The sequence below is a fragment of the Hyaena hyaena genome, unplaced genomic scaffold, assembly GCF_003009895.1.
Source record: "Hyaena hyaena isolate Hyena2069 unplaced genomic scaffold, ASM300989v1 scaffold_82, whole genome shotgun sequence".
Lineage (NCBI taxonomy): Eukaryota > Metazoa > Chordata > Mammalia > Carnivora > Hyaenidae > Hyaena > Hyaena hyaena.
In genome coordinates, this window is record NW_024080713.1 from 3,879,971 (window position 1) to 3,900,456 (window position 20,486).

At 42.6% G+C, this 20,486-nt stretch overlaps 2 protein-coding genes across 2 annotated transcripts in view; one reads left to right on the forward strand and one right to left on the reverse strand.

The window, feature by feature from the left end:
* LOC120232971 (probable maltase-glucoamylase 2) overlaps positions 1–906 on the forward strand; it is a 78,607-nt gene extending 77,701 nt beyond the window's left edge. Inside the window, 3 exon segments of the mRNA XM_039234017.1 lie at positions 170–424; positions 427–773; positions 883–906. Of these exon segments, the coding sequence (XP_039089948.1) occupies positions 170–424; positions 427–773; positions 883–906 (626 nt within the window).
* Positions 907–12,258: 11,352 nt separating this feature from the next.
* LOC120232972 (putative DBH-like monooxygenase protein 2) lies at positions 12,259–20,121 on the reverse strand. The gene is made up of 13 exons (XM_039234018.1): positions 19,813–20,121; positions 18,778–18,924; positions 18,100–18,261; positions 17,804–17,887; positions 16,858–17,025; positions 16,567–16,669; positions 16,212–16,378; positions 15,788–15,879; positions 15,462–15,558; positions 15,262–15,321; positions 13,668–13,798; positions 12,819–12,933; positions 12,259–12,501 (listed from the first exon to the last, which is right to left on the reverse strand). The coding sequence occupies exons 1-13, from the start codon at positions 20,119–20,121 to the stop codon at positions 12,259–12,261; spliced, it is 1,878 nt and encodes a 625-aa protein (XP_039089949.1).
* Positions 20,122–20,486: the final 365 nt, after the last annotated feature.

The window sequence follows — 20,486 nt, forward strand, 5'->3', positions numbered from 1 at the left end:
GTACTCATCCTGTCACAACCGCTCCTTTCCCAGCAAGTACGACTGAAGCCACAAATAGTAGTACTATTACTAATAGCACTACACCATCCCATACAAACACAACTTTCTAGCACTAGTACTTTTTCTGTCACAGCCACTCATTTCCAAGCAAGTACGACAGAAGCTACAGATAGTACTACTTATACTAATAGCACCACACCTGCCCCTACAAGTACAACTACTACTACTAGTACTCTTCCTGTCACAACCATTTCTTTCCCAAAAAGTACTACTGAAGTTACAACTAGTATTACTAGTTCTGCTACCACTACATCTGCTCCTACAAGTACCACTACTGCTAGCACTAGTATTCTTCCTATTACAGCATCTCCTTTTCCAACAAGGACTATTGAAATTACAACTAGTACTACCAGTTCTGATACCACCTACCATCCCCTACAAGTAGCAGTGGTAGCACTAGTACTCTTCCTGTCACAACCACTCTTTTCCCAACAACTATTACCAAAGTTACAGCTAGTACTACCCATCCTGATACCACTACACCTTACCCTATGATTACTGCTAATTCTACTACTACTCTTCCTAACACAACCACTCTTTTCCCTACAAGTACTATTGAAGTTCCAACTCGTACTACTATTCCTGATACTACTACAGCATCTCCTACAAGTATTCCTACAATGTCTACTCCTTCTCCTACAGATATTTATTCTACTAGCACTAGTATAACAGCTAATACCACCACCAACACTATAAACAGTACAGGGCATACAGTAAATATTACTGATGCAGATAACTCTAGCAGTGTTCCTTATAACACTACACATGTTTCTATTCCAAATACTACAGTAGCCTCAGACACATTAATGACTGTTCTTCTAGACACAGCAGCTCACAATCTGGTAACAACAAACTCTACAGTTAGTTATTTACCTATTACCACAACTAATGCTACCACAGATATTACAAATATTACCATATATGCTTTAAATACTACCATTCTTGATAGAACAATGGATGCTTCTGCTTCTGTATCTACTTACATTGCAAACACCATAAATACTACTCTAGTTCCATGATTACTACTCAAAGCAGGATAATTACTATGGACATCTCTTTAAATCAACTATTACTGGGGCACCTGTAGCTGGCTCAGTCAGCTAAATGTCTTACTCTTGATTTCAGCTCAGTTCACATCTCACATTTCAAGAGATGGAGTCCTACATTGGGCTCTGCACTGACAATGTAAAGCCTGCTTGGGCTTCTTTCTCTCTCCGAGTTTCTGTCTGCCCCTCCCCAGATCTTGTATGTGCATACACATTCTCTCTCTCTCTCTCTCCCCCAAAACAAACAAACAAACAAACAAACTTAAAAAGAACAACTATTACAGATATAAAAAATCAATTAACAGATACATGATCTTATGCTACAGAAGTTTTCACAAATATTAACATAAGCTTTTACATATATGGCTATTCTGAGCACTGTAGACATTACAGATATGTCTATAGATGCATCTATGACTAGTTTTATAAGTATAATTGAAATTTTTTAAATGTTTTATTTATTTCTTAGAGAGAGAGAGACAGTGTGAGCAGGGGAGGATCAGAGAGAGAGGGAGACACAGAATCTGAAACAGGCTCCAGGCTCTGAGCTGGCTGTCAGCACAGAGCCCAATGCGGGGCTTGAACCAATGAACTGTGAGATCATGACGTGAGCAAAAGTCTGACACTTAACTGATTGAGCCACCCAGGCACCCCTATAAGTGTAATTAAAGAAGCTGTGGATACTTCTTTTGCAGCCAGAATATATACTCCTATTTTAAAAATTATAACTCCTATAATCCTAGAAATTAAACTGTAGACATTTTATTTATCCTGGCTAGAGATGTCACAGATGATTTTGATATCTCAGATAACACTATATTAGGCTCTGTAAATACTAATGCTTTAGATGTAGTTATTGAAGTAGCCTAACTTATTCTTGGGTTATAAGACATGATACCATAACTGATGGCACTGGTGATATGTGTTACTCACATGGCCACTAAAGCAATAGTTATTAATATCATAGTAGATAATTTAATTAGCAATGTTACAAATAATTCTTTATTTTTCCTATGGACTTTTCCATGTACCATGGCTACCAATATGGCAGTTCACTATTACACATCCTGAAAGTATTATTGCTTCTAAAACAATCCCAGATCCTAGCTGTAACTATAGATATGGAAAGTGCTACCATTATAGATCTTGTACATAGTTTGACTCCAGGAACTGAAATAGTTCCATTAAAAATATGATATGTTACTTTTGCTGTCATAGGAAATAAAATTGTGATTATAGATGTTAAAAACATAACTTCCTAAACTTTGCAACCACTACTTCCATAGGCAATAGCGATAGTCTTACTATAAATTTGATAAGTACTTTAACTTGCAGCTATTAAAAGTACTTCCAGGTAATTACAGTTAATCTTACTTAGGAGATAATCTTGGGCCCATGCTGTTACCCTGAATGACTAGATTCACTTACAAGTCTCTAACTCTTCTGTAGACCATAAATCACCCAGATGGAGATGCATATTTAAAGATATGGCATAGGAGAGATAGTCTCTGCCCTGGGATAAGAGTTCGTTTACTTTTTCTCTTACCTACCAACTTGTCCATTATTTCACTGTGAAGACTCTCCTTCTGTGTTAGGACTTTCAACACGTTCTTGGTCTTTCCAAATTTACTATTTTCCCTTGGTCTATTGCTTTCTTAGATCAGCCACACCCCATAAATAGACTCATGGTCATAACCGAATATGGCCAGTCGAATGCTATTGAAGGCTTAACCTTAGGACAGTATTATGAAAATGTAGTTTGGGGACCCATGAGAGACCACAGAACTCTTTCTGGGGTTCATAACGTCAAATATATCTCCATAATACTACACCATTATTTTCCTTCTCTCTCTCATTCTCTCTTAATATACAGTGGCATTTTCCAGAAACTATGCTGTGTGGTATCACAACAGATGAATATAGAAACAGATACAAGAATCTAGCTGTTTGGATTAAGACAGACATTAAATAGATTTACAAAATATAAAATATCATTCTTTTCACTGTTTTATGCTTTGAAAATATAGTTGTTTTTCATAAAATGTATTATTTATTTTAACATCTATTTGATATGTTGTATTTTAATGAATGAAAAAATAAATATTTTACAAAGTATTTTACAAATGACTCAATTTTAATTTCACACGCAATACATGTTAGCAGATATAAGCCACCTAAACAAAGCACAAAGTCTTCATTAAATTTGAACATAAAGGGGTTTTGAGACCATAGAGTTTGAGGACCACTTCCTTAGGGCCATAGTGGCCTAGATCTACTCTCAGGTCCAGGTCAAATACATTAGGAACTTCCCCAGCACTTAAAAACTCCAGCATCTGTGGCTTGAAGTTCTAACTACACAAGAATGTCTACCCCCTACTATGCACATACCTGCACAACCTTCTGATCTAGCACCATTTGCCTTTTGAAATCTTCCCACAAGCTGTAGTCTTCTGAATACAGTTGATAGACCTTCTACCAGGGTAAGTATGCCTCTTAACTGGACCTTCCAACTCAAAACACAACAAAACACATCATTCCAAACTGTACCAATGACGTTGGTCATAGACTCCTTCACTGGTTTCTTTTTTTTTTTATATTATTTTAATGTTTATTTTTGAGAGACAGAGCATGAGTGGGGGAGGGGCAGAGAGAGAGGGAGACACAGAATCTGAAGCAGGCTCCGGGTCTGTGCTATCAGCACAGAGCCCGATGTAGGGATTGAACTCACAAACATGAGATCATGACCTGAGCCGAAGTCGGACGCTCAACCGACTGAGCCATCCAGGGGCCCCACTGGTTTCTTTACCAAGGGAGCTCTAGTGCACTTATCTTGTGGGCACCCCAAACCCTGATATGGGACAAAGTGCTCTGTGTCCTAAGGCACATGGGAGTCCTGCTGCCAGCCCACCACGCCAAGATGGATTAGTTGACCAAAGGCTTTACCTGAAACACTTGGGATTTGGAAAACTGAGGATGAATTTGTTGAAACAGCCATCATTCTTTAGTTACTGAAATTCATTCCCTTTGTGTATATATATCAACCATAACTGACAATTTGGGATCTTGAACAGGTAAGTACTCCTGAGAAAAAGAACAACAGCAACAACAACAAACAAACAAAACAGGAAAAAGGCAACTTGGACTTCAGATGTTTAAAGGAACTTGAGAATTGAAACTTGAGTGTCTATGCACAAGATATAATCCTGGAACCAAGTTGAGAAAATCTGGAAAGAGAAGAGTTAAAAGCAAGTATTAGCTTGCGCCTTCTGGGTCTTGAGCTTAGCCGGCCCCTCTGCTTCCATCAAATCCTACCATGGATAATAGACTCACTGGACCAGCTCTAAGAACACCACCTGCTATGAGGTTACTGCAGGGACTATGCCTATAGGTGGACATGTCTTTCCTTGCCTCAGTTTCCTTATATGATGGAGTAAACGTCAGTCAGAACTGCAATATACGTGGAAATGCATTTTCAGTCTGTAAAATGCTATACAAATTTTATCTTTAATCCACTGAGTGTCCTTATGTCTATTTAAACTTTTCTGTTCTTCTTCCCCTTGGATTTCCTGATAGCATAACAGTTTTTCCTTAGTGCTGGTACTTTGTAATAAGGCTATTCTGAGTTTCTTTTTTTCAAATGTTTTCAAATGTTTCACTGCTAAATTCAATAATGCCCATCTTTCCTCATTTTATAAAATAAATATATATGTAACGATCCCAGTTTTATGTTATTTTTCTGTATTTTTTCTTAAGCTTTTTATACTTGCTGCTCTTCATATGTTGCCCTCTAAAGAGAACAAAATGCATGAAGAAAAACCAGACAAGAAAACTTTTGAAATCGCCAGTAGAGTTCATGTGCACAATGTGTATATGTATCTTGTGTGTGTGTTAATGTACATTATTTTACATAGCAAACTTCATATTTTCTGCCAGTAAAATTTTCTCTAGTTTGTATAAAGAACTTTAACATATCAGTGTTTCTTCAAAGAACACTATTATTTGATGGTGTTCTGGTTTGTATAATGAACTTTGACATATCATGTTCTTCAAGGAGCACTGTTATTTGATGGTAATTCACTGAACAAATGTGAGCACTATTGCTTGGAGAGGCTTTGGTTTATCTCCTATTCTGGCAGTGAAATATGGAGTTGGACAATGTTTTCCCCAAAGTGACTTATGTTTAGTCTCTGCGCTGAGGTGTGGACAGGACGATAGTTGTCTCTCAACTTATCTGCATGTGCTTATGGTTCTATTCACTTAGGTTTTGTCTAAGTCAGATATAAATGTTTAGCTGTTCATCGAAATTTTACAATCACATCACAGTGAATGGGGTATGAGGCCAGATGGGGTTGACACCATGCTGGGGGGAGCAAGAAACAATCCTCCGTAGCTGGAGGCACTTTGATGGCACCCGGTAATGGCAAAACCTCAGAGAAGGTGATCTCAAACCAGGCAGACGCTGATCATTTGGGCACAAGATGTTTAGAGATCTTTGGGAAACTGCTTTTACCAAAGGCTGGAAGTTTTATCATATGTTAATTTCAAGAGTAATACAAGATATTCTAATTTCAAATTAGACAAGATTAATTTTTGCATTTTATAAAGTATCTTCTTATTTATTTATTTTATTTATTTTTAATGTACATCCAAGTGAGTTAGCATATAGTGAAATAAAGATTTCAGAAGTAGATTCTAGTGATTCATCCCCTGTGTATAACACCCAGTGCGCATCCAAACAAGTGTCCTCCTTAATGCCCCTTACCCATTTACCCCATTCCCCCACCCACAGCCCCTCCAGCAACCCTCAGTTTGTTCTCTGTATTTAAGAGTCTCTTATATTTTGTTCCCCTTCCCCTATGTTCATCTGATTTGTATGTTAAATTTCACATATAAGTGAAGTCATATGATATTTATCTTTCTCTGACTGACCTATTTCGCCTAACATAATAACCTCTAGTTCCATCTACGTTGTTGCAAATGGCAAGATTTCATTCTTTTTGATTGCTGAGTAATACTCCATTGTATATATACCACATCTTCTTTATCCATTCATCTGTCAATGGACTTTTGGGCTCTTTCCATACTTTGGCTGTTGCAGTTTAGACAAGAGTATATTTTTCTTTCTGGTATTTTACAATTTATGATTATAACATATCCTATGACCTTTATGAAGATATATATTTCTAATTCCAGTTTGAGGAAAATTTAATCTCTTATTGAATTATTTAAATAGATGATTAGTCAGATACAGAGTTGGTAATATAGATGACAGGCTGTGTTATGGATGTAACACAAGTTTATTTCCCAATATATGCCCAAATGAAAGCACCCCTGAGTTGGAACTGACTTTAGGGATTATGTAGTTTAAAATTGCTACCTCATAAATGTTTCCTCTAAACCATTTATTTCCAATCTTCATCAGCATCTGATTAAATACTTTCTTGAATGATCACCCAATCAATTGTTGGGCAGTATTAATTTTTAAAACATTTTAAACATTTTAAAACATTTTAAAACATTTTTCCTGGTAAATTTTGGCTACTCAAAGATGATTTCATGAGCTTTAGTTTCACATCCTAAGCCATGTCAATGATAACCTGCTACTTTTTCGATGGTGGCTACTATTTTCCTGCTAATCACCTAGATAAAAGCTCCTTATTTCTCAAATATCACTCTCATGAACTGTAGCTTTATGAAAAGGACTGTTTATTTTTATTTACATGTCACCCTTTTCTGGCTATTTAGATAATTGTCTATATAATTCTAGTGATTTTCAGCCCCAAGAAATATATGTTATTACTCACTTATTATTTGTTGTGTTATACACAACAGCTGAAATTAATCCAAGAGAATACTATAGCTTGCAGGTTGGAAGTTCTCTGCTCAGAGTGGTCAAAAACTCTTGCTTAGAAAAACTTGACACTTTTCTAAATTGATTTTTTTCCAGGTTACTCTTTATGTGCCTTGTTTTTTGTTTGTTCATTTGTAACATTCCTTCCATTTTTCATGCTGTCTCTATATAGTTCTTGGGCTGTTTTCTTGTCTTAAATTGACTCCTTAATTTTGAAATGAGCTTGGAGAAAAGTTGCAAGAATAATATGAAGAACTCCAATATATTCTTCCCCCAGAGTTCCCAAATATTATCCTTAGATTATAAATTATTTACCATCTACTTTCTCTTTTCCTGTCTTCCCTTCCTTCTCTCTCACACACATGTTGAGAATTTGAAGTTTGTAAACAAGATGTCTCATCATTACAAAATGATTTAGTGTGTATTTCCTAAAACACAAGGAATATATCCTTACAGAACCACAATATAACCAGCCAAATCATGAAAATAAAGTTCATGCAATAGTAGCACCTAATGTAAAGACACCAGTAAAATTTCACCAATCATCCTAATAGTGCTCTTTATGGAAAACACAAAATGACAACAATGACAACAGCAACAGCAAAGAATTTGGCCCAGGAGCACACATTGCATGTTGCATTGACCTGTTTCATTGGATTTTTGTTTGCTGCTTAGTTGCCTCTATGCTGAAACTATTCCTCAGCTCCTCATTTTCATTCACAATTTTGACATTTTAAAGATGATTGCCAGCTGTTTGTAGAATATCCCTCATTTTAGTTTTGTCTAATATTTCCTCATGATTGCAGTGATGTTGTACATTGAGGCAGAAATAACACAGAAGTGATGCTGTGTCCCTCTTGGTGCACCATATCAGGAAGTATGTGATGCCTATTTGTCCATTATTGGCAATGTTACTTTGACTGAGGCGGTGTCTGCCAGGTTTCTCCACAGTAGTTACTAGTTTTGCTCAGAGTAAATAATAAATATATTGTGAGGAGATACTTCGAACATATGTGGCTATCTGATTCCTCTTCTATTTGTTTTTGTCATCTGTTGATGAGTCTGGCCTGAATCAATTACTACTATGAGTGTGTCAAATGGTGATATTCTTTTTTTTAATGTTTATTTATTTTAAGATAATAAATAAGTGTTTATTTTGAGAGAGAAAAAGCAGGGGAGGAGCAGAGAGGGAAGGTGAGAGAGAATCCCAAGCAGCCTCTTGCTGTCAGCTCAGAGACAGATGTGGGGCTCAATCCCACAAATTGTGAGATTGTGACCTGAGCCAAAATCAAGAGTCAGACTCAACCGACTGAGCTACCCAGGCACCCTTCAAATGGTGATATTCCTTCACATTCCTTCTGCATTCATTACTTGGCATTATAAAGGCTCTTTTTTCTTTACTATCTATTTTTTTTAAAAATTTTTAATGTTTTTTTATTTATTTCTAGGAGAGAGAGAGAGACAGCGTGAGCAGGGGAGGGTCAGAGAGAGAGGGAGTCACAGACTGAAACAGACTCCAGGCTCTGAGCAGGCAGTCAGCACAGAGCCCGACGCGGGGCTCGAACCCACGAACCGCGAGATCGTGACCTAAGCGAAAATCGGACGCTTAACCGACTAAGCCACCCAGGCGCCCCTTTACTATCTATTTTTTGAGTAATTCTTGGTAAATAGCCACTTCCCTAAGCCCCCTAAATGTGCGCCTACTGAGATCCCCACATAGCCTCACAATCCAGCAATAAAAACTCTAACTCCTAGTAATCATGGGGCTTCCAGAGCCCTACTTTACTGGGGCCACTCTGATTGGTGAGTGCTTGTGCAATGGCTTAAGTGTATAAAGCCAGAATGTGATCCCTGCCTATCCAAGAAATGGACAAGTCAAGAGCAATCAAACTAGTTCAATGGTCCTTGGTCTTGGATCCATATTGGAAACACCTGGAGAGTTCCATAATTCACTAATGCCTGGACTCTATGCCCATCACCCAGTTAATTCTAATATGGAGTCAAAATTGGGAGCCACTGTGTTAGTGGAGTAGTGAGGTGGGGGAGCTTTCCTGCTCAGTCTTAGCTGACTCAGAAGTAGCACGAATTTGGAAACTAATGGGAATTCTAGCCAACAGGAAAAAGAAACTAAGTTTTCAGTTTCCCAAAGGAGAGAGAGAGACATAGAGGGACAAAGAGAAGAAAGAAGGAGAAAGAAGAAGTTGGAAGAGGAAAAAGGAGAGAAGAGAAAAGAAGAAAGAAAGAGCAAAGAATGTGACAAAATATGGGCAATGGATAACTCTAGGTAAATGATATATGAGAATTCTTGTAATGTGTCTATTAGTTGGAAATTGTACCAAAATATTCAACAAGAAAAACCAGAATCATTGTAAACATTAGCCTATGGTTCCTCCTGTCCTCACAAAACCACAGAAAAAAATAACGAGGGATTAAATTCTTTATTTACCCTCCACATTTAATATGGGGTTTTGAGTAGAGGAGGTGAGATGGAAAAGGAGTTACAGTCTCAGAGTCACTCAGAGCTGACATGACCTTAGAGATCCCTCAGGGATGAGGGATGACAGGCCCAAGTGACACAATGTTGAGAAAGTTGGGGTCATTCCCTTCCCATCTCAGTGCAGAGCACCTTCCTCCTACAGTGTGTCATTAGGCCATCAAGAAACTGCACCCACAAAGCACATGGATTGGAAAAAGGTTCGAGATATCTAATCAGGTCTCCTACCCTAAGTGTGAATGTTTTAAAACATTTCTCCAGAAATATTGGTCCAAGCTCTCTAATATATGTATAATGTAATGCATCCTTTTTAACTATAGAAACATCATTCTCTGTTGGTTGATATAGATATAGTTCCTCTCTCCAGGCATTGGGGTACGAATGTTCACTGGCACTGGGAAAAGGTCAGAGGTGGATAGGTGAGCCCAAGGAGAAAATGGCCATTGAGATGCTTGTAGAAACTTGAGCCCAGCTCCAAAAGGGCAGAGAGGGTGCTTGTCCCATTTTCTATTCATTTCAGTAGCTCCTATTCTAACCTGATGTCAAGCACACAGATGGTGCTCAGGAAATATGTGCACGATCACTTAATGCTGAAGTCTGGAGATAGGGAGAAAAGTAAAATGAAAGAAGGAAGGCTAAATAAGAACAAGAAATTCAAGGAAGCACAAAAGAAAGCAGAGGTACCTGGAAACTGCACTGGGCCACGAGCTGGACAGAGGGAGCCAGTGGGAGATTCTGGCTCAGAACGTTGGGGTGGTTGCCCAGCTGGCTTGAACCTGTCAGCGTAGACCTGAGGGTTGGCTTCTGAAACCCAGCCAGAAAGCGTGCTTGGGTTTTTTGTTTGTTTGTTTGTTTGCTTGTTTTTAGCCAAGAACTACTTTATTTATTTCTTAAACTTTTTGTGATAAATTTTTAAGTTTATTTTAATTTTTTTCAAACTTTATTTCTTTTTAAAAATTTTTAAAACTAGTTTATTGTCAAGTTGGTTTCCATATAACACCCAGTGCTCATCCACACAGGTGCCGATCGTCCCCTTTCCCTACCCCCCAATACAGATTGGAACAGAAATGTCAGATTTGACAAAACAAAGAGGAAAGTGGCCTGTGCTGGTTATTTTATTTATTTATTTATTTATTTATTTTTTTGCTATACTTTATCTTTAGCTGTGTGTTCCCTCATGCTGTGGAAAGTCATTTTTGTACTTCACACAGCTACCAAATGGCATCAACCATGTTTTAGAATCAAAAGGAAATCCTTCATTTGCCTTGAATGGTGGGACCACAGAGATACTCAACAGTGAACTCACACAGTCCTCTGGCTTCTGGTGAGCCTCGTTTTCTCCATAATCATAAACTTTGAAAATCCTTTTTGATTTAAGGACAGCATGTCCCTCTGCTCACACATCATGAGGCCTAGAAGTAACCCCAAGCATTGAAAATATCCAGTACTGAGACTGTAGGAGCAGAATGTGAACACTGAAGATTTTGCATAATCTTAGAATGGAGCCTCCAGAATTCTCCAGAAGTGACAGTAAAGGTAATGGGTTTATTATTGGGCATACACCTCACTAATCCCAGAGGTTGGTCTGCCAGGAAGCAGGGCTATGATGTGAGATCAAGGCTTGGCCCCTTGAGCAGTAGTAAACACTTTGCTGAGGCCAGATCCCTGTTTTTTCAGGGATTAAGATCCCTCTAAACACCTTAGGATAGCCAGAGTAGGGGTCCCTTCCAGAGCACATGAAAAAGAACAAGGCAGTTTCTAATGTAGCATGGTAACTTTACATCTCAAAGGACATGGTTCTACAGAGACTCTTAAGCTTAGAAGACAGAAATATCCCCAGAAGCTCAGAGCAGCCACCACCAATACACCTTTCCTGTCAACTATGGTTCCAAATTGCAGTCTGACTCCACAAACCATTTGTGCCTACTCCCTGCTGTGTCCATGTGAACCTTCTTGACATGCCCTGGGCTCCAGAGCTAAGGACTTGGCCTTGACCTCTTTTCAGAGCCCAGTTCAGCCTTCCTGGTTAGTTAGGCTCTTGGCATCTAGTGACTTGAATGTTGAGAATGTGACACTTGGTGGGATAAAGATAATCTGATAATAGACGCACAGGTGAAGAGAGCAAGGACTGCATTAGATATTGCATTTGGGACAACCAGGTCCTTAATTAAATGCCCTCTGGATGCCTTATACTGAGCCATTGAAGAGACCTCCCAGCTGCCTCTCCTGGATCAAAGTCTCAAAGGATGTAGATTGCAACAGGAAGCAAGTTCAGTTCTATTTAATCTGATGTCTTGAGTTTTGTACCCTATAAACAGAGCCTCTCTCTTTACCACCAATCATACATGTGGCTTCCTGCCTCTGCCTCACACAGAGGATGGGGCAAAAATGCCATAATAAAAGAGAAACAGGAGCCCCCTTTAGGGTCAGCATGGGTAGAGGAGGGTTTATAGGGATTTCCCTCTGCATTCAAGCCCCACCTCCCCTCATGGTATCCCCTTGGGCAAGGTGAAGCATCAGGCTTCTCAGAGAGTGGGCCACACTCAGCCTTGAATCCAGACTTGGTCAGAAAATATATGGTCCCAAATATGGAGCTTTTTGGTCCCTTGAATTGTATCACTCGGCATGGAAGAGCCTTTATGGAATAAGTGCAACCCCCAGGCCCACAATGTCCCTGGGCCTGGGTCATGGGAAGGGGCACAGATGGGGGACTTTGGAGAGCCCAAGCAGAGCTGAAGTTTTGTATTTGATAATAAGGGGAGGGGTGAGCAGAGAAGAACTTGAGTATTTGACATAAGGAGATAGTATCAGACTCCAACCTGCAGGGTGGCAAGAAGCCAAGAAAGAGCCCCCTGCCAAAACAAGAGGGCTGCCAGAGGGAGGCACCTCACGGTAGCAGTGCTGGAGCCCAAGAGGGCCATTGGTGCAGCCCTGAAGCCTGCAGGGGTTTTGTCCTGGGGCTCCACTTTGCCTCCGGAGGACTCCAAGCAGGGTCCCCGAGGAGTACGGATGATTTCAGGAATCTGGCCTGTTGTGTTTTCCACCACCTCCTGTAGGAGAATGAAAATGGGGGAAAATGGGGAAAGACAGAAGCTTCTTCCTCCCTTATTTCCTTTCTTCTGCACTTCCTTAGTGATCCCCAGTTCTTGCAGCCTCACAAACCAGCTGGGAGATTCCAGCAACTCCACAATCCAGAACAGCACCAGTCCATCTCTGTGCCCCCCCACCCCAGCCCCTCCTTCCCTGATCCAGTGTTGCTACCACTGTCATTCAACTACCTCCTCCTTTTTCCCCCCAGCTTTGCCCAACACCATCCCACACCCCTCATCCCTAACCCTGAGAGGGTGGTGTCTCCTGGGACACTCACATCAATGGTCTTTATTATCACCATCTGCTGGGCCTCCTTGCAGGCCTTCTCAGCCTTCTTAATGTTCTCTGGGGTCCACTCAACATTGTTCATGGCCATCATGCCCTCCATGGAACTGCCATGGGCAAGAGGAACAAACCATAGGACACGGTCAACTTAAAGCTTTGACAAAATAGCCTCACTTTTGTTGTCAGCATAAACCAAAAGGAATGCCTCACAACTCAATACAACAGCCATGAATTTGGCAGAAGGAAAAATATTAAAACTCGGAGATGAGAATTTTCTAAGTTACAAAGAGAAACTCCTGACTCTTAAAGGAAGTGGTTCTTAATCTAAGGGCCATGAAGTTCAAAAAAGTCAATGCAAGGACTTCAGGGAACCTGTAAATGCCCTGAAATAGTATGTGAAATATGTGTGTCTGCACAGATGTATATTTTCCTTGGACGGGATTATCAGGGCTTTCATTAGAATCTCAGAGACAACCCTTACCCCTAAATAATTAGGGGTCACTACTTGAAAGTAAACAGTCTTTGATGGTATCAGGTAGTGCATGAGAAAAAGGCAGAGAATTTGTCCATAAGTGATCTAACTTTTAGAGGTCAGTTCTTATCTGCTTTTCTGAATGACCTCACTAATACGGAAAATTCTTCTATTCTATTTTACATCAGAGCTTTAAGAGTCACAGGCAGAAGCAGGCATTAAGAGGGCAGGGGCTAACCAGGGAGCCTACTGAGGTATCCTAACTCACTAGTATAGGGGGCAGTGGTGGTCTTTATCTTCCTCCTTCCTCGTCCTCCCCAAGGCCCCTCCCACACACAATTGAAGGTCTTATCTTCCTGGATGACTCACTCTGATACCTCCTCCCCCAGCTCATGGGCCACATGGATGATGTCAGGGTACCCCATGCAGCTGGAGATGTTGTTCCGGGGATAGTAGAAGAGGAAGATGAGGCACATCTCATTAATGGTGCTGGGACCCCCCTGGTGAAGAAAAGAGAGACAGAAATGGAACACAAAGATACAAAGGCCAGCAGAGAGAGGGGAACAAGGCAAGCAAAAAATAGGTTATGTGGTCATTCTACCAATGATGCTGTTTTCCTTTCCCCTTAGCCTGCAACCAGCTCACTGAGCATTAATTACTACTTCTTAGGCACCCTTTCCTTTCCCCTCCTCTCTTTCTGATTGGTGGGCTATCATTGATATTATTTCCAAAGAAATATCCCATATATCTGCTAGGTCCACTACATTTCCACAGCCACTGTTCTGGTTTGAGAAGATGGTTGAAAAAATACTGCATTTCCCCAAAAAGCCAATCCCGTTTGAACTTCTGCAGAGCTCTCCATCTCTATGTGTCTAAAGCAGGACCTATTCAAATATATCACATGTTCAGTTCACTGAATAGGACCTTATGGTTTTTCCCTATGAATCCCCTAGTACATTATCCCCATTGTCTCTTACAGTATATATCACTTTCTACTTTGCATAATAGCATATATGGCTATGGTTTCTTCCTCAATAGCATGCAACCCCTTTGGAATCCTATAAAAACTGAAACTACTCTTGACACACAAAAGGGGTGGGTTTCCTTGTGACTGTAAGAACAATAGCTAACTCCTGGGGGCACCTCAGTAGCTCAGTTGGTCACCAGCTGACTCTTGATTTTGGCTCTGGTCACGGTCTCACACTTCGTGGGTTCAAGCTCTGTGTTGGGCTCTGTGCTGACAGCTCAGGGTCTGCTTGGGATTCTCTATTTCCTTCTTTCTCTCTCTCTGCCCTTCCCCCTCTTCTTTCTCTCTCTCTCTCTCTCTCAATAAATAAATTTTTAAAAACTTAAAGAAAAAAGGAACAATAGGTAACTCTAACTGAGCATCTACTGTAAGTCATGCAATGATCTAGATGTTATATATTTTTTTTAATTTTTATTTATTTTTGTGACAGAGTATGAGTGGGGGAGAAGCAGAGAGAGAGGAAGACACAAATTCCGAAGCAGGCTCCAGGCTCTGAGCTGTCAGCACAGAGCCTGACACTGGGCTCAAACCTACGAACCATGGGATCATGACCTGAGCCAAAGTCAGACACTTAATCGACTGAGCCACCCAGGTGACCCATTGTTTGACATACATTAATCAACTCTCACAACAATCTTATGATATAATATTTTTAGTTCTTAATGAATTAAGAAGCTGAGGCACAAAGAAGTTGAATAACTTGTCTAAGGTTAGAAAGCTACTAATGATTGTGTTGTTGGTCACTATAATATGGTGTATGTCCATGGTCTTAGTGGGTCATTGACACCAGGAAATAGGGAATCCTTGTACCCATCTTAAAATAACTGTGAGAGCATGAAAAAGCCCCACATGAGTGACTAATACCATTGGAGGAAGAAAGAGGCTTCAGCTGGAATAATCAGTCACCTTGACTATGATGGGGAGGGAGGTACTCACAAAAGTCAAGGAGTCCCGGTCCAGCGTCTGGTAGTGACACTCCACCAGCAATTCATCTCCCTATTCAGAGTGAAACATGAAGGCTGAAGGTAAGACACAGAAGGACTGCTACAGCCTGAGAACCCTCTTGGCTGACAGTGATGAGCTCTGATCCTGCCTCCCCACCCCAACTCCGGTCATGCCTCCCCACAGGCCCCCACCTGTTTAATCTCCATTCGATGAGGTAAATCTCGAGTCTCCTGCAGATTGAAGTCGTAGAAATCATCTTTGCAGATTACTCGGAGTTGTGTTCCATTTCTAGAGGGAACAAAGCAGTGTAATGTGCTCATGGTGTGGGGACAGATTTCCCATAAAACAAAAAAGCTCCTCCTTCCACAGCTTTATTCCGGTCACGTCTACTCTATGGATCGTTCTAGCTCCTCCTTACTCCCAACCAAGCATAACCTTATGCTGCAGAATAAATAACTATTCTCAGATTTGTTCCCACACGCAGATGGGAAAGCTTCAAGACCATGTCTTCCCTTACCTGTATTGCACAGCCTGCAGAGCACGGCCAGCCAGGTGGGTGTGGAGCAGGTAACCATACACCTGTATGTCAGGCACGGGGATCCCATTCATCTGTGACACGGAGAAGACACATCTAATTTGTTGAGAACTCTCATCTTGCCTTGTTCCTTGATTTTCCCCCTTAATATTTGACACCTTCCTCTTATGACTGACATGAGCACCTTTAGTTCTTACTGGGCCCTCCAGGACACTCTTTCTGCCCCAACCCCCAGTCTCCAAAGCCCCGAATCCTTCCTTCCCTTGCATGATCCAGCTTATAGGTTTTCCTGAACATAGGTAGCTATTCTCCAAGTCCAGGGCTCAGGCTGTGTGTGCTTTCGGACCAGCCCAGATCTGTGATGAGAAACAAGGAGCCTCAGGGAGGATGTGCCTCCCAACTTCACCTCCTCAAACTTCTCCGTCTTACACAACCCATAGGACAGGAAGGACTCCGCGCCTGGGGGTATGAAGTGGATGGGGAAAGTGAAGACACCCAGCTGGAGGACTCCCATGTCGTATTTGCGCAGCTTTGCCGTATAATATATTCGGATGCCGGAAGAATCGTACACGCCTGGTACAAAATGGGAGAATGACAGAAGGCAAGAGAGCTGATCACAATGTGGGAGCGAGAGGCCCAGGAAATACTGGCCAGGGCTGTGACCAAAAGGAGGCAGCGTGCATCCCGCAGCACCTTCCCAACACCTAAAGGAGTCAGCCAGGCGCACCAGCTCTTCTTCCATAAACGCTCTAGATGCTCACCAGGAAGGTTGTGAAAATTGCTGTAATGAATCTCCAGTCGGATCCATTGGGGGTCTAAGGGTGTCCCAATAGAGATACCCACATCATCTGGAAACTGGTAACTCTGTTGGATGGAGGAAGATTTGGCAGCAAGAAGGGCTGGGTGCTAGTGCAGAGACCAGGACCTGCTCATGTTTTCTTGCCCTCATCCCAGACCTCCCCTGTCTCCTGGTCTTGCATCAGTCCAGCCATCCCAATAGCCTAACAACATGCACCCACTTAGCCACCTGTTTCCCTAATCACAAGACTCACTGCGCCCCCGACAGCCCAGCCCACGATGACCTGCGAGCAGAGGGAGAAGGCAGGGTCAGCCCCGTAGCAGTCACTGATGCCGGTGGGGAGAACACTGGCATTGCCACAGGCATAAACCAGGATGTGATGCACCATCGTCTCATTGTGCTTGAGCAGCTTGGGCTCAAACTAGATGAGGGAAGAAGGCAGATCATAGTCAAAATCTTTTATATCAAGTCCTGTTCTTCCCACCCCTTTTCCCCAAATAAAACTATACTCATTCCCCACTTCTGTTTCTCTTTCTTTTCTATTTGCTATCTGGTTTTTCTCCCCAACCCATTACTTATCCCCACTCTGTCTGACTTCTCTCTCAGCATCCACCCTTTTAAACTCCTTCCCTGGGAGCACAGCATACTAAATCTAGTGAAGAATATCCCTAAGACTTGTGACTCTCCCTTAATAATCTCACCAGTCCACAATATCTGAGCACATGCCTCACTGGATTCCCCTTAAAGAAAAAAAATTGGCTCCCACACATTTGCTAGTTATTGTAAGATCAAAAATTGAAGTCACTCAACTATGAAATCAGGTGGGCAAGTTGAAGTTCCCTCTAGCCAGACTTCATGGACCTGACAGCCCTTGGCCATGTCCCCTCAGCCTGAACTTCCTCATGGGCTATGAGCACAATTCTGGGTCCAATGTGGGGCTTATATTTTGCTCTTTGGAAACATTAATTCATGACCTCCATCAAAAGGATGAAGGGACTCAAATAGAACAGTGCTAGGAACTATAGTTCTGGGCTCAGGAAATCATGAAACAATCACCTCCACCAAATCTGGCCTGGCCCCCATGTTCTCCCAGCTACTTCTCTCCAATTGCCTCAGCAGTTTTCTGAACATTACCCTTCCACTGTTGGCTGTGCTCACTGCGCTGCTCAACTCCCTTAGCAACATCTGGTTCACCCTACCTTGAAGATATGATGCTTCTTGCTGACGATGGGGAGAGGGAGGAAGGTGCAGGCATATGTGGTGTCATCCTCTGGAATGAGGAACTAGAGAAAGACACACAGAGGCTGAGCTGTGTTGGAAATGAGGCTCTCAGAAAGCCAGGGAAGGGACAGGCCAGCTTGGCAGTCCCCAGCGGACTGGGGAAGTCACAGTAACCTCAATTCAAGGGACGTACTAAGTATTGGGTGCAAGTGGAAGGTCTGGGTTGAGTGGGAAGGGGGCTTGGAGGTGGCTGGGTGGGGTGGAGGGCTCTTACATCAGTGAGTTCCAAGTCATGGATGATGGTGTCCTCAGGGAAAACAAGGTCGTCAGGGTGGACTATTTGCAGCAGGAAGATGGGCTTGACAAAAGTACGGTCCCGATCAAGCTTCAGAGTATCATCCAGGCCGTAGGCAGCCAGCACCCTTATGGTATCACTCTAGGGGTGTGATTGGCATTGAAGTACTTCTGCCTGTGAGCAGCACTTTGCACATACCCACACCCAAGGACTGACACAAGCCACTTGCTCAAGTCTATACAGTGGAATGCAAAGAGCTTCAAGCTTGGAGATCGGAACTAGTCAGGTTTTAGTTCTACCTCAGAGGCCAACTTGCTGGAAATAAGAACAAGTAACATTCCCCCTCAATGCCTGTATCCACATCTGGGAAATGACACTCTAAAGTTCAGTGAAATCAGGCAAGGCTCTTGGATAGGAGAACCCAGGGGAGGGTGGGGTGGGTGCTGAATTGGTGGGAAATCCCCTTGTGGAGGGCTTGTGGACCTGGGGAGGGACATCACTGGGGAGGTGTGTGGAGAGGTGGAGAGGGACAGAACCCCTGGGAACTGTGCCTGCTGCCTAAGATGAATGGTGCACATTCAAGATCGGGGGTGACTCCACCTGCCCAGAAGGAAAAGCTGCTTGTAATCGAATGCTTCTCTCCCCTTCCTACTTTACCGTGATGTCTTGGTCGTGAGGGTCACAGGAGCGGAAGGGTCTGGAGAAGCGCATGGTGGTGTAGACAGCATCTTCTGTCAGCCCCTGCAGCTCAGCATCCTGGCTCCCATCCTCCTCCAGAGTGTCTTCATCCACCAGGTGCTGATCCTGGGGTCCAGTGAAGGTCAAAGAGTAAGAACAGGAAACCCCAGTGGTCATGACTTTGGAGCAGCTGGTGACCCTTTAGCTCCCCCAACGTACTAAGTTAGCAGAATCCAGGTCTTCTTCGTTTTGTAGTTTGCTCCTCATAAAAACGGATGGCATAAAAACGGATCCTCAGGACAGAGGGATGGACAGGCTCTGATGGGATTTCACCAATTGACCCTGACTTACTTCTCCCATTCCAAATCCTGAGTCCATAAATCCTAGTGTCCCTGCATCTCTAGTCCTTGAAAAGTCACTTACTCGCTGAACTCTCAATGCTATTTGTCCTCTCTTGTGGCTCATAACATTTACCCTTCCCCATATAAATGCAGTTCACATGGGTGAGATGATTGGGAGATGTGTGAACTGCTTCTTCACCTGTAAAATAGGGTAATAATCATCCACCTCATAGTGAGGCTGTGAGGTTTAACAAGCAGAGATTTTTGGAACAACGCCCAGTTAATCAAAAGTATGTTACTATGGCAGCAGCTGCTGTGATTATTAGACTATTTTATGATGTGGTCCACCCGACTGAGCTTAACAGAAGCTAAGGCTGAAGACTGTGCTTCAAATAGTACTGACTCTCCCTCATTGTCTTGCTTTTAGTCATGCAGGACTCTCAGTGCAGCGTTCCACTCCTTAGCACCTTAGGGACTTGCAATCTGGAAGAACTAGTTTGAAACTCTCCAATGGACCATTTCTACAGGGAGAGGTCAGAAGTCAGTGGTGTTCTGAGCATATGCCTGGGTAAGTTTGGAAAATATGGATCCTTCCTGGACTCAGAGTCGTCCTCAACCCAGCAAGAGACCCTCATCCTTACCGAGGGTCTCAGGGAGTCACCCTCAGACTTACCGAGAAATAGACATTGCCATCAGGCAGGACTCCTCCAACCACCAGATCGCTCCCCACTCTGGTGTAGCGATTTGTGAAGCCCAAGCCCACCCAGCCGGCTGTCTGGACCTGGAGCTCAAATGTGATGATCTCAGCCTCAAGGTTAAAGTCCCAGCGCAGGAAAACGACATTGGAAGGATCTAGGAACCTAGAATAACGCAGGCGAGATGTGGAGCCAAGGCGTTTGCCTTGGAAGGGGGCTGCCAGAGTCATAAGTAGGAGAAGCCTGCAGAGAAGGGCGCAGGTCATGGCTCCTGGGGTCCGGGGCATCTCTCCTACAGACACTCAAGAAGTATGGATTTATATGTGCCTCTACCTGTGCTAGGCACCGTGCCACGGGGGAGGGACAGACTGGTGCTCTTCTGAGCTGATTATCCCCTGGATTCCGAGTGGTGTCGCTTACATAACCCTGGAGGTTATGAGGTGTGAGGTGCTCAAAGAAGGTACAGAGCATATTGCTCTTGCCCTGGAGCAGGGACCTGACGTGAAATTCTCAGAAGTGGGTCATTTAGACTCTTCCACCCCAACCCCATGCCAGGGTCCTGCTAATGGGGACCCTACAGAATCAAGGCGGTTGGGTTTCCCCCTCTCCTCCCTTGTCTTTATTTCTCTCTCCCTTTCTGTACCCCCGCCCC

Bases quoted from the DNA above. Each gene is read 5' to 3' on its own strand.
- LOC120232972 (XM_039234018.1), bottom strand. From the start codon at position 20,121: ATGCCCCGGACCCCAGGAGCCATGACCTGCGCCCTTCTCTGCAGGCTT. The intron at 17,026-17,803 runs GTAGGGTGAACC...TCCCTCATCTAG, and splicing joins AGAAGCATCATATCTTCAAG to TTTGAGCCCAAGCTGCTCAA. The intron at 16,670-16,857 runs GTGAGTCTTGTG...TCCATCCAACAG, and splicing joins GCTGGGCTGTCGGGGGCGCA to AGTTACCAGTTTCCAGATGA.